A 17,296-nucleotide genomic window follows, 5' to 3' on the forward strand; every position below is an offset into this window, starting at 1 on the left:
TTTTAGTATGAGAACTGTTCAAGTAAGTTTTAATAGAGTGCACCAGTGAATCAAGATGACTTGCATCAGATTTTGTTTCAATGAACATCAGATAAAAAAAAGAAAAGGGGCTACAGTTCTTTCTTTCCAAACACCACCCTTTTTCTAAGGCAACAATACACGCCCATTTCCGAACATAACTGTTACATAGGAAAGCTACATCACAGTACAGTATGTAAAGTCCATCTCGGTCAAGAAGCCATTAGAGAATGGCACATTTACTACACTTACAGCTTTCTAACTTAGGGTTACAGAGTTTACCACAGCTTTTTTTTTAGTTTTTATTTTTTAAAGTGACAATTTCTTAATGAACTTTCTATTCTTCACAAGAGTGTGCAGATGGGGCCCATATGTTGATATTACAGTAATTACGACATTAAATAACATTGCACAACCAACCTCTATGGTTAATTCAGTACAAAAGAACAAGTATTAAAATGTACCAGTACTAGTGGTTTTACATAGTTTATAATCATTAATTATGAAGGAAAAAAAAAGTGGGGCTGTTTTTTTTTTTTCTTTTCTGTAGGCAAGTGCCTAATTACAAAGCTGCACATTACAGGCATAATGATGTAGAATAAATACAAGAAATCTGGTAAAATATTAAACACAAACAGGTTACATGGGAACAAACTGTACAACCACAAAAGCATAAATCAACAATTTATCATTATAAACAATGTATGTTTAGCTGTAAAATATTATGTGGAATTGCATGTACTCTTTGGGGCACATGTTCCAAAAGCCAAGCTAATTCCTGAGGTGGTATTATTAACTTACACAATTGGTCAACACTTCAGATTATCTTGTGCTATTAAACAGTCCCAATGTTAATATATTTCCATAAAATGGAATTTGTAGTATTCTGAAGGCAGCAAATAAGTGATATTTTACACCAAGATATTCAAATAATTCCGGTTCTCCATTTTGGTGCTACATTTATTAATGGGCCATGGGAATAAGAATTGGAATTTGCAGACAGAAATCACTTATGCCCGGTTTCTGTTCCCCCACAGCTCAGAGCTGGCCAAAGGCAGAACAAAGTTTCTAAACTGTAAGTGCCAACACTGTAAACATGTTTGTCTCTTTTTTTTAACTAAACACTGTCCAATAACAAGGAAAAGAGCCAAAGATAAGCAGGAACAGTCTCATGTAGAACAAAAGCCAATTATTCATTGACTTTTGGTTCAACTCATGAACAATTTTTAAATAATTAAAAATGGTCATGCTACAGTTGTGAAAACTAGTTTTGTGCATTTGACTCAGGACACAAGTTTTTTAAAAAACGCATGGTAGAGGTAAGACTTATAAAACCCACCAAAAATGTAAATGATAGGGAAGAACTTTTCCAACTCAAAGCATCAAACATACATTTCTGTGCAGAAATCTAGACAACTATACAAGATCTGAATTTAAGCAGTCATCTTTTTATTATACAACTCTATGAACATAAAATGAACAGAATGCTCTATATACTTACCTGTACATGTGAACATAACTTCTTTAGCTACAGTTATTTAATATAGGTCATACTGGATTTAACTTTACAATTCTGAATAACTATGTATAACCTTATTGCAATAAGGGCAATTTCTACATGGGAAGTTTCACAGGCCAATCACATTAGGCAAAACCAGTACATTCAAAGTGTAGATCATGTATGAATCTTCCCTGATCCCAAAGAATTTAGGTTCTCTTTACAGCTTAAGCTCATTTGCTATCTTGGATGCAATGTTCTTAAATGCAATAGAAGTCCCAGATATTCTCTTGAAGCGAACTCCATTGAGCGACAATCGTGGCAGTTTGCAGACTTCCATCTCCCACTGAACAAGGCTGTCTTGTCGTGCATCACCGTGGACACAGAAGAGCAAAAACCTCTCTTTTTGTTCGTAATCACAGTTATTAGCATCTAACACTTTCCGAATCTCTCTCATCATATCATTCGGGTCCATAGAACTTGTGGTCTTCATACTCCACGTGAACCGCAAGGAGCGTGGCTTTGAATCTTTGCTATCCTCCTTCTCTCTGTCTTTAGGCTCCCCAGAAACACTCCTGGAACAAGTGACATACAGCCAAGTCAAAACCAAAGCAGTGTAGTCGAGAGAGATGAAGAGAAATACAGTTCTTGAACAGGGGTTTCTAAACTGCCATTGAGATGCCATGAGTCATGGGCGAGCCAATTCAGGGATTTGGATGGACACTGCTGGAACAGTCCTGCCCCACATGCTGCACGCATGTGCTCAGCACAGCACCGTGCCACAGTGGTGGCACACAGCAAAGCAAGTTTGGAAACCCCTGCTCTACAATGTTCTGATGACAACATGTGCAATGGTAACTGCAGCAGACACACTTTACTCCATACTGCTCCAAAGAGAGTGGAATCTATGTAAAAGCATGACTGAAGTTCTGCTGATTTCATGATCTGGAGCATGCCATACACCAACAAAACTGAAGTTGAGGGACACAATCCTGAAGCAGAAATCATACTGTAAAAGCAGCAGAGGAAGAAATCCCACCCTGCAATTCACAAGTCTTTAGTTAATTCCCTCCCCTCTTTTCTGCCTTCCCCCCGTTTTGTACTTGCTTAGATTTTTGACCTCTCTCTGTGTCAAAAGACCTTATAATAACATGTTTTATTTTAACTGATGAGGCAGAATTTTGGACTGTAATTTGGTTGTAAACAGCCTGTTAGTCACCACTTGAGTACACAGCCACCAGCTTTTACGCATAAGAAACAGCGACGTGTATTTTACAAATACAGACACAAAGTATTTTATTTGATAAAGGACAAAACAGCAAGGGAGCAATTCCAATTAATGCTCTTAGTCTGATGCTTCCTTATCAAACAGATTACTTGTTCCATTACAGAAAACATTTTGAGAACCAGCACTAATTATTTTAAAGTAATTCCACGGTCAGCTGTATCTGTGTGTGCCACAGGTACTCCTGATGCTGATGCCTCCCCAGCCATCACTGGGGAAAGGTGCTGCATTCATTTTGAGTGTATAAACAGTCATTATGCAGAGAGGAGTCAAAACAAGCACTTTTAATTTGACTTTGTGTGACCCCCAGAGAACCACACTGATATCAAAGGATAAAGCAGGGATAAGATCTCAAATGACTTTAGCCCAAAACAGACACTGTAGGATGACAAAAAGCAGAGAAAGCTAGAGAATGAAAGCAAGAGCTGAAAGCAACTTTACACTTCACTTGAACACTCAGTCTCTTTTCCCTTTCCACATCCAAGAGTTTGACAGCTAATAGACTCTGAATTGAAAAGGGCTAACTTAGATAAATGCATTGTGTGTTATATACAGTGTATCCTGGTAAGAACGTGCTGTTTATTTTTTTTTTTTTTAATAGAGGCTTTCTGTTTTGAAAACTAAATCAATACCTTCTGTAAGTGACCAGTTTAGAATGAATGCAAACTACAATGCCTGTTCATTAGAGAGCAGAAAAATAAGGAGGTATGCACTGTGCTTAAGCACACCAAAAATGCAGAGCCAAATGCTGAAACATGGCAAAAGAGCAGATATACTGGAAAATGAGCATATGAAGGAATGTTTTATTGCTAACAAAGCATCTGTAGATTTGTGTACAGTGGCTGCCACAGAAATTCAATATTTGGCGGTCACCACCCCTTTTGTCTGAATGTCACTTGCTTTATTTCTCAGAGCAAGTGACATTCATTTCTCAGGGACTATAAGGTGTTTACTTATGGCAAGTAGCAGCTTTAGTAATGAGCACAGTATGTAACTATAGTAAAAATTTAATAGGTACATATATACACACAGACACACGAAGTATTTACACTGTCCACTGAAACCAAAAGTAAACACCATTAAATATTTGTAAGTCAAAACATGATTTTAAGTGCCTGAAGGATTGGTTAACTCCTACAGGGGGCTTTATTATTCAAAGGAACACACATAAAGGTTTATATTAAATACTTCGCAAGAAAGCAGAAATGAGGGATATAAAGGACCTCACCAAGACCCCCTCCCCCCAAATAGAAAACATTTTTGAAATACAGAATACTTAAGCACTATTCTCTTTTACATCCTGATTAAAAGGCTTTAAGAAATCACTTGATTCGAAAGACCTAGGAGCGAAGTATTAATAGTGACTCCTCACCTTGAGGTGTCAGTTCTGCCACTGGCTTCGCCTTCACTTGGATCCCTCAAAACAAAGTTAAGGTTGAGATTCAATGATAAAGGTGAAAAATAAAAGTTAAGAAAACCTACACCTAGAACAATGTTAAATAGCTACTGACAAAAAAAAAAAAAATCAGTATAATAATGTCAAGCCTAATACTGTTTAAAGTATTTTTTCACAGCTGTAATTTTAGTTTCCCTTTATGACACCTTAGCTTTCTTCAGCTCTGACATGTAATTGTTTTATTTTTTCCCCAACTGATGGCAAAATTAACATGTTGTTCTGAACCTACTGCAGACAGAGCAATGGCCACATGTAATTCCAGCAAGCACAGAGGAGCAGTTCGTCAAGGTGGTCCGGGGGGCTCCACTCTGCACCCCTGTGGGTCAGGCCCTTGTATGTCAGTCCTGAAAGCACTTTGAGACAAGCCCATGCTTAAGCACACTCAAGCAATTAACAATAAGATGTGCCTAAGGGTTTGTGAGACCAAATGCTTGAAGCCCAGTTCACAAAGGTTACTTCAACATCGGCTTCACTTTAAGCAAATCAGCTGTTACACTGACTCCAGTGAGATTACCACAGAGCTCAAGATTAAATATATCTTTAACTTGTTGCATTAGAGCTGTGCTTTGCAAGGAACTGTTTTATATTATGTCTTTTTTAGTATGAAGCAACTTGAAACATATCCCCAGACTGTGTAAGCCACCTAGGTATGTTCCTAGTGCTGCTGTACCAACATTTTGGCACCTAATTGCAATTAGCTGATTAATGTAATACCTTCAAAACACAAATACTTTAGTAACTAACACCAGGGAAGTATCATTTGACATAAACCATTGATTCAAAATACTTCAATACCCTATTCACTAAGCATTCTCATTATGTATTTATTTTATATACTTACCAGAAAAGGCATTTACCCTTGTCAAAAGTTAGTAAAAAAAGTCTTTCATGACACCTTCTAGTCAAAGTATGCTTTAAACCATTATTTCCTGAACAGTATAGAAGTTAAAAGTTATGTGATCCAACTCAAAGAACAGCAAAAAAATAACCCCCTGGACCTCCACCCACATAATCCCCAGTCATTAAGTCTCAAACAACCCAAATTAAAAAGAATAAGAACACATCAAAACACCCCACCATCACCAGAAACAAAACAAACACACACCCTATAGGGCCATGACAAAATATACTTTTAACAGTACAAAACAGACTAGGAAATTGTATAAAACCTTCTATAATAAAGATAAATTTACAATACAGCAATTTAATATATCTTAATTCTAAACATATAGTCCAAAATGTTATTTTAATATTGTAGTTTAAGATAGTGAAGATATTATTTCTTTGATCTAACTCTTAAAAAAATTCAATATACCATTCCTTGCAAATAACAAGGAGCTGTTACACAAAAAAGCAGCCTGTGCTCTTGAGGTTGATTAGTTACTCAACAGAAAATACCTTTCTTCTCATTTAGAAATCTACACTGACAACAGTTGACTAACTTTTTTTCCTCTTTAAAATCAGAGAACAATTCTCTCCTTGCTACTATGTAAGTGCTGGAGATACCAATAACAGATGATCATAGTCCTGTATGTTCAGGTTTCTGGAAAAAGAAAATAATTCATATACTTTTCTTTAGGTCTTCATAGGAAGTATTATTTAGGCACACACTGATGCACTATCAGCTCGCCAGGTGAAATCAATTTTGTGAGGAACATCACTCCATTTCCAGCTTTCTCTCTCCTCTTGCCTTGTACAATTCATGATATTTTACCTATAAATTTGCAACTACTAGCTTAACCTAACTTTGAATTGATCTTTTTTTTCCCCCTACACACAAGTGATAGGATTCAGGGCATAACAACCCTCCTCTTGCATTCTCTGCAAGAGAAGGAGAAATTTCCAGTATATAATTGTGTTGTAAAGCTGAGAATAATGCACTATGGACACATCCATAAACAGGATTGAAAATTAATAGATAAATCACTGGTAGAAAGAGGCAAACTGAAAAATTAAGTCCCCTTTTGGGAAGGCTCTTGTGACTTCTAAGTCAACAGTCACCTGATATTAAACACAGTATTTGAAAATCTTTCTCAGCACCTCTCCTCACAGTTTTATTGCTGTTAGCATCATCAAAGGAATGAATGAAGATCCAGGATGTGTGGGTTTACTTCTTTCAGAAACCTGAACTTACATTTGAAGAAGTTGGTGACATAGAACAACAGGCTGTATGATACTGAAATACTATTATTTCCACACTTCCAGACTTCTGCCTGCTTCTAACTTCTCATTTATTCACAGATTTAAGAATTACCTGAAATAACTTGTGAATACCTATTCCTTTTAAGGACAGCAATAAAATGATTGTAAATATAGCCCTTGCAACAAACTGCATCCAATTAAAAAAGTAAGATATTGTTAACACTAAATAATGACTCATTTTGAAGTCACTGTTTCCAGTATTCAAACTAATTTGATTTTAATTTAATTGTATCATAGCTGTGAAACAAGAGCAAAAGCCCCTTTTGAGCAGCGTTCTCTTGCTCCTGTAAGATAAAGAAGCAGAATAGCTGCTCAAACAATGGTTACAATACGTACAGAGAAGTGAAACAAGGCAGATGCAGGAAGGAACACACCAACCAAGCAGCACTCTAACTAAATTTATATTCACTTCAGAGTTACACTGGAAACTGTCAAAGACTTCACAGCTAAAGCCCTGGTTACAGGCTGGGCTTCTCTAATTTTGTTTTCTCTTAAAACGTGAGGTACCAACCTGCGGACAAACTTGGAGGTGATCTTGCTGATGATGCCAGTGGACGTGCCCCTCCTGGCGTGTGCGAACGCGCCGGTCTCGTGGGACGGCGAGGCGGGCGGGCCATTGTAGGTGGCGTTGCGCCGCTCCCGCAGCTGCTCCCCGTGGAAAGTGCTGCGGCTGGAGCTGCCCCGGGGAAAGCGGGTCCGGTCTGGAGTGGTAGTGCTAATGCTATGAGCAGATGGGGAGGCAGCAGGCACTCTTTGAGTTGCACTGCTGGGAAAACAGAAGCATAAATAACGAGAAAGACTAGGCTAAAAGCCCTCCTACATGACAACTGTTTCTCAAAGACAGGAAAGAAACCCCGCTCTTGATTCTTTTTAAAAACTGAATGTGCTACTGATTTGCTTTTATGATTCATACTCAGTTTGATTTTACAATGAATATCTCTTGATTATTTCTATCTCAAGTATTAGAGCTGGTAAAGTATACACAGATTATAGGACAAAGGAAAAAGGTAGAAAAGTGTGGTGGGACCTGAAATGTTCCCAGCTCTCTTCTGGAAAAACATGCTCATTAACACCCTTAACACAAGCACTCCCAAAAAACTTAATGGGTATTTCTTCAGTCATAACCTGACAGAAATAAGTGTATAAAGCTATTCAGGCAGTTAATAGTAAGAACAACTATACTGCAGTGCTTTTAGACACCAATGAGCTTAGCAACCTATAAATCAGAGAGGTTAACATTCCAGTATTTAATTTCAATTTATGGTGGCCTGCATTGCACGGTCCCATCTTAAGTAGTCAGATTTTTAACTACTTAAGTTTTCCAGAAGTTTCCAGAGGGAGGCAGTCAAGGAACTTTTTTAACTGTATGCAAACGTGTGCCATGAACAAAACCAGGCTTAAATCATCTGTAATACCCACAATACTTGAGCAAGTTTAAAACCAGTACACAACGTGGCAGTTTTGACTGGATTACAAACACTTTGAGGTCTATCATGAACTGAACAACGGCATTTCTGAAGTGCACAGCAATGAAGAAACACCCATCAATCTGTTACCTTGGTCGGTAAGCTTCAGTACCATCTTTGATGGTTGGCAGTGTGACTTTGATAGGGTGACCAGAGGCAGACATAGACTTTTGATGCCGAGGGCGCGTGGAGACAGAGGCCACTGCAGAGCCTGCGGAGGATGTGCTGCTTGCAGACATTTCTGTCAGGCTTTTGCCATGGCAGCAAGGCAGCAGGGATGGACAAATGACAAGGGAAAAGAAAGGTTAGTGTAAAACCCCTTAAAAAAGAGAAAACAACTCATTTCTTCTTTTAGAACTCAGCAGTGCTGTTTAATTAAACAGAAGACCGAGTGACCAGGCTGCCTTAATCAGTTAAAGTAAAGAATACAGAATTCTGAGAGAATTATGTTCATCCATAAATGAATTCTCCATATATGCTAAATTAGGCCTTTTCATTCCTCCCAAGTTTAAAGCTTACACACACATTATTCAAAGTAATGAAGAAAGACTACAAAGAATACAAGGACATAATAAAAAATACTGAAAAAGAAATTCACAAAGACTTAAACAGATTGATTAAATAGACTCCTTTTGTGAATACCCTTATTTACAGTTAAAACAAACATCTAAAACTTGAAACATTTGGAACTGCTGTCACATTATCACTTAGAAGTGACTGGTTTTTAAAGGACCAATTTGTCCTTCTCCTCTGGACTATCCCAGACACTGCTGGGCTGAGTCAACCCTTTCAAAGTACAGTTCCTTCTACCAGTACTTTTATTTCTCCTTCCTTAAGTGGCAAGAAAGATGGAAGTAGTGGCAAAACTATTGTGCCATTAATTTTTAAAACAAAAGTCAAACGAATTAAGGCAAAATACAGCTTTGCCTTTACAAGCATAAGTGAAATTGCATTAATAATGTATTAGCAACTGGAGTCCCACAGCCAAATAATATCTGTAGCAAAGAGGTAACGATTTCAGATGAACAATTCGATGACACAAGACATTCAGCTACACCCAATCCAAATTCATTTGCAACACACATCTTGTAGGAAAGGCAAATAATACAACTCAAAAGAAAATTCTTCCTCATTTTTCAGAATATGCTTTAAGAACTGGGCACAATTTTCACTGTACTCATGAAAGGAACAGGGATTAAGAATCTTTCAACACTAGAAAAATTGAACTGTAAAATGAAAAACTTTGAAAAAAATCCCTTCTCTTTATAGTGTTTCATGCATTAAACCTCTTGAAAGAAAAGTATCTTTGTGAGATCAGAAAAAATATTGTAATATATATTTTAACCCTCTATCTAAAAACTACATTACCTTCTTTCTTTTCAAAAATGGATTACTACCCTTGTTCAAATATTTGAAACTATACACAAAACTACTGGAAGACACTTTTGAAAGCACCCATCCAGTAATTTGAAATTAAAGTGATTTAAGGAAGTACATTAAAAAGCAGAAAACTAATTCTAAGTGTTTAATTAAATAGTTGTATTTTGTGTTCCACAGCTCATCATTTTGTTGTAGCTGAACAACCCTATAGTTCTCTTATTTCCAAAATTGTATGCATCATTAAAAAATTAAACACTATGACAGAAAACAAAAGAAAACTAGTTTACTAGATTATGCTATTTCGTGCTATGAATTTTTTTGTTCATTTTACAGTAACTGTTGTATTTGAATAACTTCAAAAGCACCAGAGTAAGACCTGTTCTTTGAATCTAAAAACAAAATTGTATTTTTATTATTCTCCAGTAAAGTCAGTATTTTATTTTTCAGTCAAGTACAGGAGTTAAGTAACACCAGGGATGAACAAAAGATTTTTAAAAAGACTAATTGGCAGTGTTAAACACAATACTACTTAACAAAACATACTAAACTGAGCTTGTCATCCCACAAAAGACACAAATGGGTTACCATCACTATGAAAATATTATTTAGGCCAAAAACTTATATTGAAAACAATTGACAAATTTTAACCATTTCAGCTTTTTGAGTGATTGGGGGAAATGAAAAAGGATCAGGCTACACTGTCAGAGTAATCCATCTCAAGCTCTCCACAGCATAACTGCCCACTTAGCAATTAGTTATTAGCACAGTTACTCCATCCTGTGTCGGAAGACAACCCTCAGTAATCAATGTAATGCCATAAAAAGAAGCAAAGGCTGCCTGACACATAGCTTAAAAAGTCGCCACAAAGCAGCAGCAGTGGAAGATGAAAACATACACTTGGACTTCACGTATTTCACACTGTGATTCATAATGGTATGGATTAATTGCATAACCTGTGTCTTCTGCGCCTCACTTCTTGTACTCAAACCAATAAACAAGGGAAGTTGAACAATACCTGTTGTCCTTCCCATTCTGTATTGCAGAATAGCGATCTGAAGAACGTTCACAAACGTAAGTGTTCCTCCTTGTCATTCCACTACCAGAAAACACGTTATTCTAGAAGGAAATTAAGACTAAAGTTAAATTAAATACTTTCTTCTACTGTATATCATGTTGTACAAAAATCTAAGCATTGGAAGAATACTTAGCATTTCAGCCACTTATGTGTATTGTTAATGCTTTCAATGTACTAAGTCAATCTGTCAACATAAATCCTTTATATCATCAGCTGTTTTTTCCAATAGCTCATTCACCATCTCATTACTGCACTATTGAGTATACACTGAGAGAACACAAGGAAGTTTAATTTTGCTGACACATGCTTTAGAAAGTGTTATTATGCAATTCCCACATACTGTGTTCCTGTATTATTCGTCCCTGGGATCAAACAAACCAGGATCCCAGAGAACACACCTGTGGCTGGCTGAAAGGCTTTCCTGCACAGCATGATTTTCCAATAAGGGCTCCAGTTTGTTGCCCCTGTCAAAAGAGCTTTCAAGAGGAAAATGGAAATACTATCACTGTGTGCCAGTCAACCCAGAAATTATGATGCAGATAACATGGCAAATATGTCTTGTAGCTACAAATACATTACCCCAAAAGATACACAAAAATATTTTTAAATTATCCACATTAAATTAGCCTTTTTAATTTTAAATGTTTGAGGTTTCAAACAAAAATATTCAGTAGCTGTGTAAGCTGCTCAACCTTGAATTACTATTGTAATATCAGACACCAATATTCCCTAATCATGCCCATCACAAAGCCTTTCAAAGTCCCCAAAATAGTAACAGAGCTAAAAATGCATGAATACTGAAGCTGCCATTAGCAAGTAAATCAATTTCTCATTCTTCATAGCAAAGATACTCCATTTAATTAGTTCTCACAAAGCAGAGAAATGCTTGTGACATATCAGCTTGTACCACACATTACTCTAATCAGCTTTGGGGCAGCGTAGTTTTGGAAGAGCTCAGATATGAAATCTCATCTTAGAAGACTCAGAGTTCCTGCATGCAATCCACAAAGCCATAATTTCAAAGACTCTTGGGGGGGGTGGGGAGACAACAACTCCATTTAAAATTAAAAAAAAAAATATTTAAAGCATATTCAGATGTATTGCAGACACAGCCTACAGAACATTAGGGGTTAAATGAACTTCAGCATTTACTTTACTTTCACAAAATTCTAGTAGAAATGTACATCATCTTTCCAGAATATCCAAGATGGGAGCACACAGAATCCCAAAGGACAATGAGAACTCCTGTTGCCAGTCTACTGTACTAAAAGATGGCAAGAATTTTTGTATTTAATAGATCATGTCTCCTAAACAGCACAAAATATACTTGAATCTTAAATCATGATTCATGCCGATTTTTTTCTCCCCACACGAACTCTTGCTCCTAAGTAGCTGTTTAAACACCATGCAGTACTTTTTCACTGCGAATCCTGAACACCAATAAAACTGCACAGGAATTACCACAAGGCAAAGTAGATGCTTTCACATTAGAAGAGACAGACTCTTATTTGGAACAAAGGTGTTTGAGGCAGTAATATGATAGCAGTTTACAGAACTGTAAGTATCACAACAGAAGCATTAAGAAATTATTCATTTGCTAGTTCAGTTTCTTAATGCAACAGCCAGGCTGTAAATCGTATCATCAGCAGGCACATGCAGCAGGGAACAAGTGGGTTGTTCCCCCTCATCTCACCCCATTTCTGAAGTCCAAAATGACATGGTTTCAGAAAACCAAGCTACCAAATTTACAGAGAAAGTTCATCAGAGATATTATATAGGATTAATCAGATGAAATCTCTGATTTAGAAGCCCCTTGACTTCTTTGTAGATAGACAAGCATTAGAAACCAGAAAAAGAGCACTCCATATTGGCTCCATTCTTATGTTCTTTCCTTAAATATCCAGTATTTTTCTTGACAGAAACTGAAGTTTGCCCAAGTGCAGACATTCTCATGTTTACTGTTATGTTAGTGTTAGAAAAAGTAAAGTTGTGGGGGGAAGGGCAAGGTTTATTTTAAAAGGCATCCACTGTAGCCTATTTCTGTCTGCCAGTAAAAGTTACCAGAAATAGACTTAGTGGCTTATTCCATACCCATTATGTCTGTAGTAACCCTGTGCTGCACATTTTGTTTAAAAAGGGAGAAGTAAATATAACAAGCCAGAAGCACACCCAACTCACACTGGTAACTGCACTTGACTTCTTTCTTTCTGGACCCACAAGTGGACTTGCAGCCATCTCTCCTTTGGATCCCACTGTAGTGCTGCCAAGTTTGCGTGAGACATCCTTGTCCCAGTCTTCTTTCTGTTCATTTTCCACACTATTTGCCTGAGACCTTTTTGTGTATGACACAGCAGGAGGAATCGAGGGGCCAACTGCCAAATAAAAATAGAATTAATAAATATCTAAAAATAATCACTGCATTTTTCTTGGCCAAAGTAGTCTAAATATAATTCCCCGAGTCCAAAAAAAGCATTTGAACAACTCTGACGGCAAACTCAGCACACAGACCAACCTACTAAATCGAGCTGTGACAGCCTGTGTTCTTTCTACCCACTCTCTCTCCACTACCAATTTGCAGTTCAGAATTACTTCCCATTTCACATCAATATGCAAAACCTAGAAGAGCATTTTAATTCTCATTTTAAATCCATGCAATTTACACCATATTATGAAAAAAGGAATTAAATTACATTTTCCAAATTTTTTTTAGTACTTTTTACTGGATACCTTTTCCTCTAAATACTATGAAAAACTGTTTTCCCCTGAAAACCCTAGGACTACTTTGTTTACAAGCATGTTTATACTTGGAAAATATCACAATTCTTTTCCTTTCACCATTCTTTAAAGTGTTTTGGGAAAACTCCTCCGTCAGTAGACTTTTACATTCCTTTCAAATAAAATCACATCAGCTAACAATTTTCACATTGGTTACTATTTTTGGGAAAAAAATGCAGAAAACTATAATGTAAATGAGGCAGAGAAAAGGGCGAAACATTTTAGAAATATTTATAGCAATTTGACAGCTGAGGAAAAAAGAATCATCTTTCATTTAATGTTTTAAATATGTACTCCTTTTTGACAGAAGCGTTTTCACCTGAAAATGTTTCCTGGATACTTGGTAAAATTGTTGTCTTTTGGAAACAAACAATTTGGCCCCACAACCAAATGTAATGACAAAACAATTGGTTTGCTGCCCTTGAGGTTATCCAGACCAACAGCTGACATTAGTTCCTAACCAGCAAACACCCTCACTGTTCTCATTTAGAAGATAAACCAAGTAACAAATCCAAAGAATTAAACTGGTGAGGTGCATGGATCCAGATTTACCACGGAAGCATTCATACAGAGACACATCACAGACAGCAGGACACATCACACACAGCAAATGCACAGAGTGGGGGCCCTGCCAGCTTCACAAAACACTGCCCATTCCCACTAAGCTGTGTCTGTAAGTTTCCTTGTTGGAACGTTATCCCACCATGATCACTGAACCGCCGCTGCTTCTGGTTGGTGGAGATGCTCCGCTGGACCTTCAGGTGAGCGGGGGACTGCACTGAGCTGTTGTTGAGGTCACTGCTGGGACGAGACCTTTGACCCAAGTTGCTGCTGGACAAGGAATCACCGGCTTCAAACTACAAGAAAAACAGGTTTTTAAATCATAAATGAAATTCAACACTACTGGTACTTTCATGGCATTATAAAGCAAAAAGTTCCAATCAAAGGCTTTTTTTTTAAAATTTAAAATTGCATCCAGAGTTGAATATTCTTCAAGATTAATTTTATCGCTTTATCTGTGTTTAATGTGCTTTAAAAACACATAGCTAAAGCTAAGTAGTTAATGAATGCTCAAAACAAAATTAGAAGAATCTTGACAGAAACAAAAACTGTGCTATTTTAAAACCTAAGCCACAGAATGGCTTTCCCTGCCTTTTTTATTTTAAAGCCCAGGAGCATTCATAGCTCCAGCACAATTTTAAAATGCATTGGACTGAGTCAGAAGGACTAAAAAAGCAAGTACTGACTAAAGGATTCTTTATGGCTTTCAAAACATCTTTAAAAGGTCTGCAACTCAGGCACTGATTTGTTCATATCTAAGAAGCGTAAGTTCTATGTAAGAGCAGAGGAAAAGACAAAGATCCTCTTCCAAGCAATTTGAGCCAAAATGATTTTAGACAGATTCCCTCCATGCTCTACCATCACAAGGGAATTCTGGCTCAGAGATGTGAGAAAATTCACTCAAGGATGCACATATCAGATCTACACTTTCTTGGAATTGAAGGAACGCCAACAAAGCAGCAGGAAAAGATAATTTCAAAAAGAAAGCCTTGGTCTCTGATTTCTTGAAAAATCCATGTGGTCCTGAAAGATGTACAGATCCTTCTACGTTCCAAAACAATCACAAGACTTTCTGCCACAAATTTATTAATGACTGCAATGCAGTAACTTATTAAATAATTAAATACACTATAAAACAGTATATAAGTGAGAAAGGATAAACACATTTCTGAGAAATAAAGGATGTCACATCTGAGTAGCCAGAAAAATAACTGCTACTAACTATTTCAGATTTTAACTGAAAATACATGACAAGAAGTAGTCATGGCACTTCAGATTAACAGCCAGCTTTTTAAAAAAGCAATTCAACATATTTACAAGCAAACACGAACATACTTAAGATTTATTTCTTCATAGGGGAACTAACAAGATATCCAAGAAGATATGAAAAGGGAAACACATTAATAAGTTATCAAGCACATTAAAAAAAAAAGTTACAAAATAATTAACAAAAACATCATTAAACTCAGCAACATATAAAGGCCAAAACAGAAAATGTAAGCAGCACTTACTTCAGGTGGTTTTCTACCTAGAAGCAGGTAAGTAGCCATGACTTCATCATACTTTTGGTTTACTAAAGATTCATGGATTTCTTCTCTTGAAAAGCCCATTGTGACCATAATGTCTAAAAGTAAAAAGAGCCATATACATCAGCAGAATAAGTGTTTGGGTTTACTGACAACTTAAGAACAGTGAAAATAGAAAAACAGCTTTATAATTTAAAGTAACTAAGATTCAGCTCAAGCCATTGAGGTTTCTTTCCTGTGCAAAATAGAAAATGCTACAAACTCCTCTCTTTCATTGTTATTTTCATCATAAAAACTGCCAACTACATTATACAATTCTTAACTAACTTATACAATGTTCAATGTCAAACAAATAAATCACTGGCAAATAGAAACTATGAATAGCTACTGGGCCAAAACAGTAACTGCCACTAACCACAGCAGGCAAGAAGTGTTGCCCTCATAACAAAATCTGTCTCCTTCAGTCTGTTCAATTCTGTAGTTTTATTTGTCTTCTGCTGTGCTTGTAGATTGATGTCAGCTCAGTTTTATTTGTCTTCTGCTGTGCTTGTAGATTGATGTCAGCTCAGTGAAGTCACAAAAGTAGTTATAAGGAGGCCATTGTAATGGAATTTCTCATTTAAATAAAAAGAATGTATTTTACTTGTATGATAAGATTGTAGGTCAAATTCAATACGAGTTTAGTTTGGCTTACAAGATAAAATTGCCTGTGTCCATCAGATGCAACATCCTTCTGAAGGTCTTACCTATTCTTTTGGTGTCATTGAAATCTGGTTCAGGCTCAGTATATGGCTTTAGTTCTTCTTCTTCGTGGCCAACATTCATCCACCGATCCTTCATGATTTGCTAAGGAAAGAAAAGAGCTTTAGGACAACATGCCATTTACCACACCCCTTTACATTTGTGTTAGCTTGTCTACTGAAAAACAATTTGAAGTTCATAATAATCTGAATGCTGCTCTTTCCCTCATACCTTTCCTCCTCACATCTTACTCTTCTTTTATCTTTCACATCCTTTTGTTTCCATAAGTTCATTCCTCCTATTTACCCTTCCCAACATAATCCCCGTGTCCCAAAATACCAGCAAAACTACTGGAAGTCTTTCATTTTGTACCCTTCACTTCCACTGTCTCCTTATCTCATTTTGCCCAATGACCAACACTCAAGCCCTACTCTTGGTTAACATCCTAAGATGGTACTGCAATACCAACTCTATCACAATAAAGAGCTCCTTCAAATAATAGCAAAGGACGTGTTAGAAACGAAGGAATATTTCAGGAATGTGCTGATGCTTCCTAAAGCCATTAGTTTGAAGATCATGATGCCAACTGGTCACTTTTTCCTATGGATCTTCTCACTGCACTTGACCTAAATATGTTCACAGTTTGGCTGGAGGGAGAAATGCCTCTTAACTCTCTCTATGCCATGCAGTTATTTACTTCAAAAATTTCTCCTGCCTTCTTTGGAAAATTTCCTTCTCTTGTGGCCTGGATCTTTTTATAGGCCTTCAAGATTGATTGTCTGGAATCCCTAACCATTACAGTTTCTCCTTAAGGGCATATTAAACAGCTAAAATAATTTTCTCTCCTACAGCAACAGGCACACATGTCTCTTCAGGGACAGATGCTAATACTGCTCACTACATGGACACAAGAACGAAACAAGTGCCAGCAAATCAAGTTTCCCACAGCTTCCAAATATGCCTTGCAATCACCAAATTAAGTTACTTCTCACAAAGAGCCAAAGACTCAATTTTCCACTGATATAACCAAATTCTTTGTATGTAGTGCTGCTGCCAAATTACAGACCCCAATAGCTGTACCCCTATGAGAACAATAGAGAACTTTGTGCTAATTAACATTTTGCTGACAATAACACTTAAGGATTTGATCTATGATGGAATTGATATTTTGGCTTTTGAGTGGGATAAAGAGGGAGGGATTGTGAACACATGCTATACTGCATTTCTGACACACAGAGCATGAGTCTACTTGACAACAGACTTGGGTTACATATTTGTAGCCTTGCAGGAACACAAGAGACTCCCCAAAGAGT

The 17,296-nt window shown here is 36.9% G+C and overlaps 1 protein-coding gene across 7 annotated transcripts in view; it reads right to left on the reverse strand.

The window, feature by feature from the left end:
- MARK1 (microtubule affinity regulating kinase 1) overlaps positions 1–17,296 on the reverse strand; it is a 57,267-nt gene continuing 39,971 nt past the window's right edge. For 3 of the 7 annotated variants that reach the window (XM_039568367.1, XM_010393572.4, XM_010393571.4), the window contains 9 exons: positions 15,989–16,088; positions 15,228–15,340; positions 13,859–14,012; positions 12,559–12,752; positions 10,321–10,421; positions 8,016–8,174; positions 6,971–7,225; positions 4,174–4,218; positions 1–2,091 (listed from right to left, as the gene is read on the reverse strand). In XM_039568367.1, coding sequence (XP_039424301.1) covers positions 1,737–2,091; positions 4,174–4,218; positions 6,971–7,225; positions 8,016–8,174; positions 10,321–10,421; positions 12,559–12,752; positions 13,859–14,012; positions 15,228–15,340; positions 15,989–16,088 — 1,476 coding nt within the window. In that variant the 3' untranslated portion in view covers positions 1–1,736. The remainder of the gene's footprint in view (positions 2,092–4,173; positions 4,219–6,970; positions 7,226–8,015; positions 8,175–10,320; positions 10,422–12,558; positions 12,753–13,858; positions 14,013–15,227; positions 15,341–15,988; positions 16,089–17,296) is intronic. The other 4 variants (XM_039568368.1, XM_010393569.4, XM_010393570.4 and 1 more) reach the window with 3 other exon arrangements.

Source organism: Corvus cornix, chromosome 3 (assembly GCF_000738735.6).
Source record: "Corvus cornix cornix isolate S_Up_H32 chromosome 3, ASM73873v5, whole genome shotgun sequence".
Lineage (NCBI taxonomy): Eukaryota > Metazoa > Chordata > Aves > Passeriformes > Corvidae > Corvus > Corvus cornix.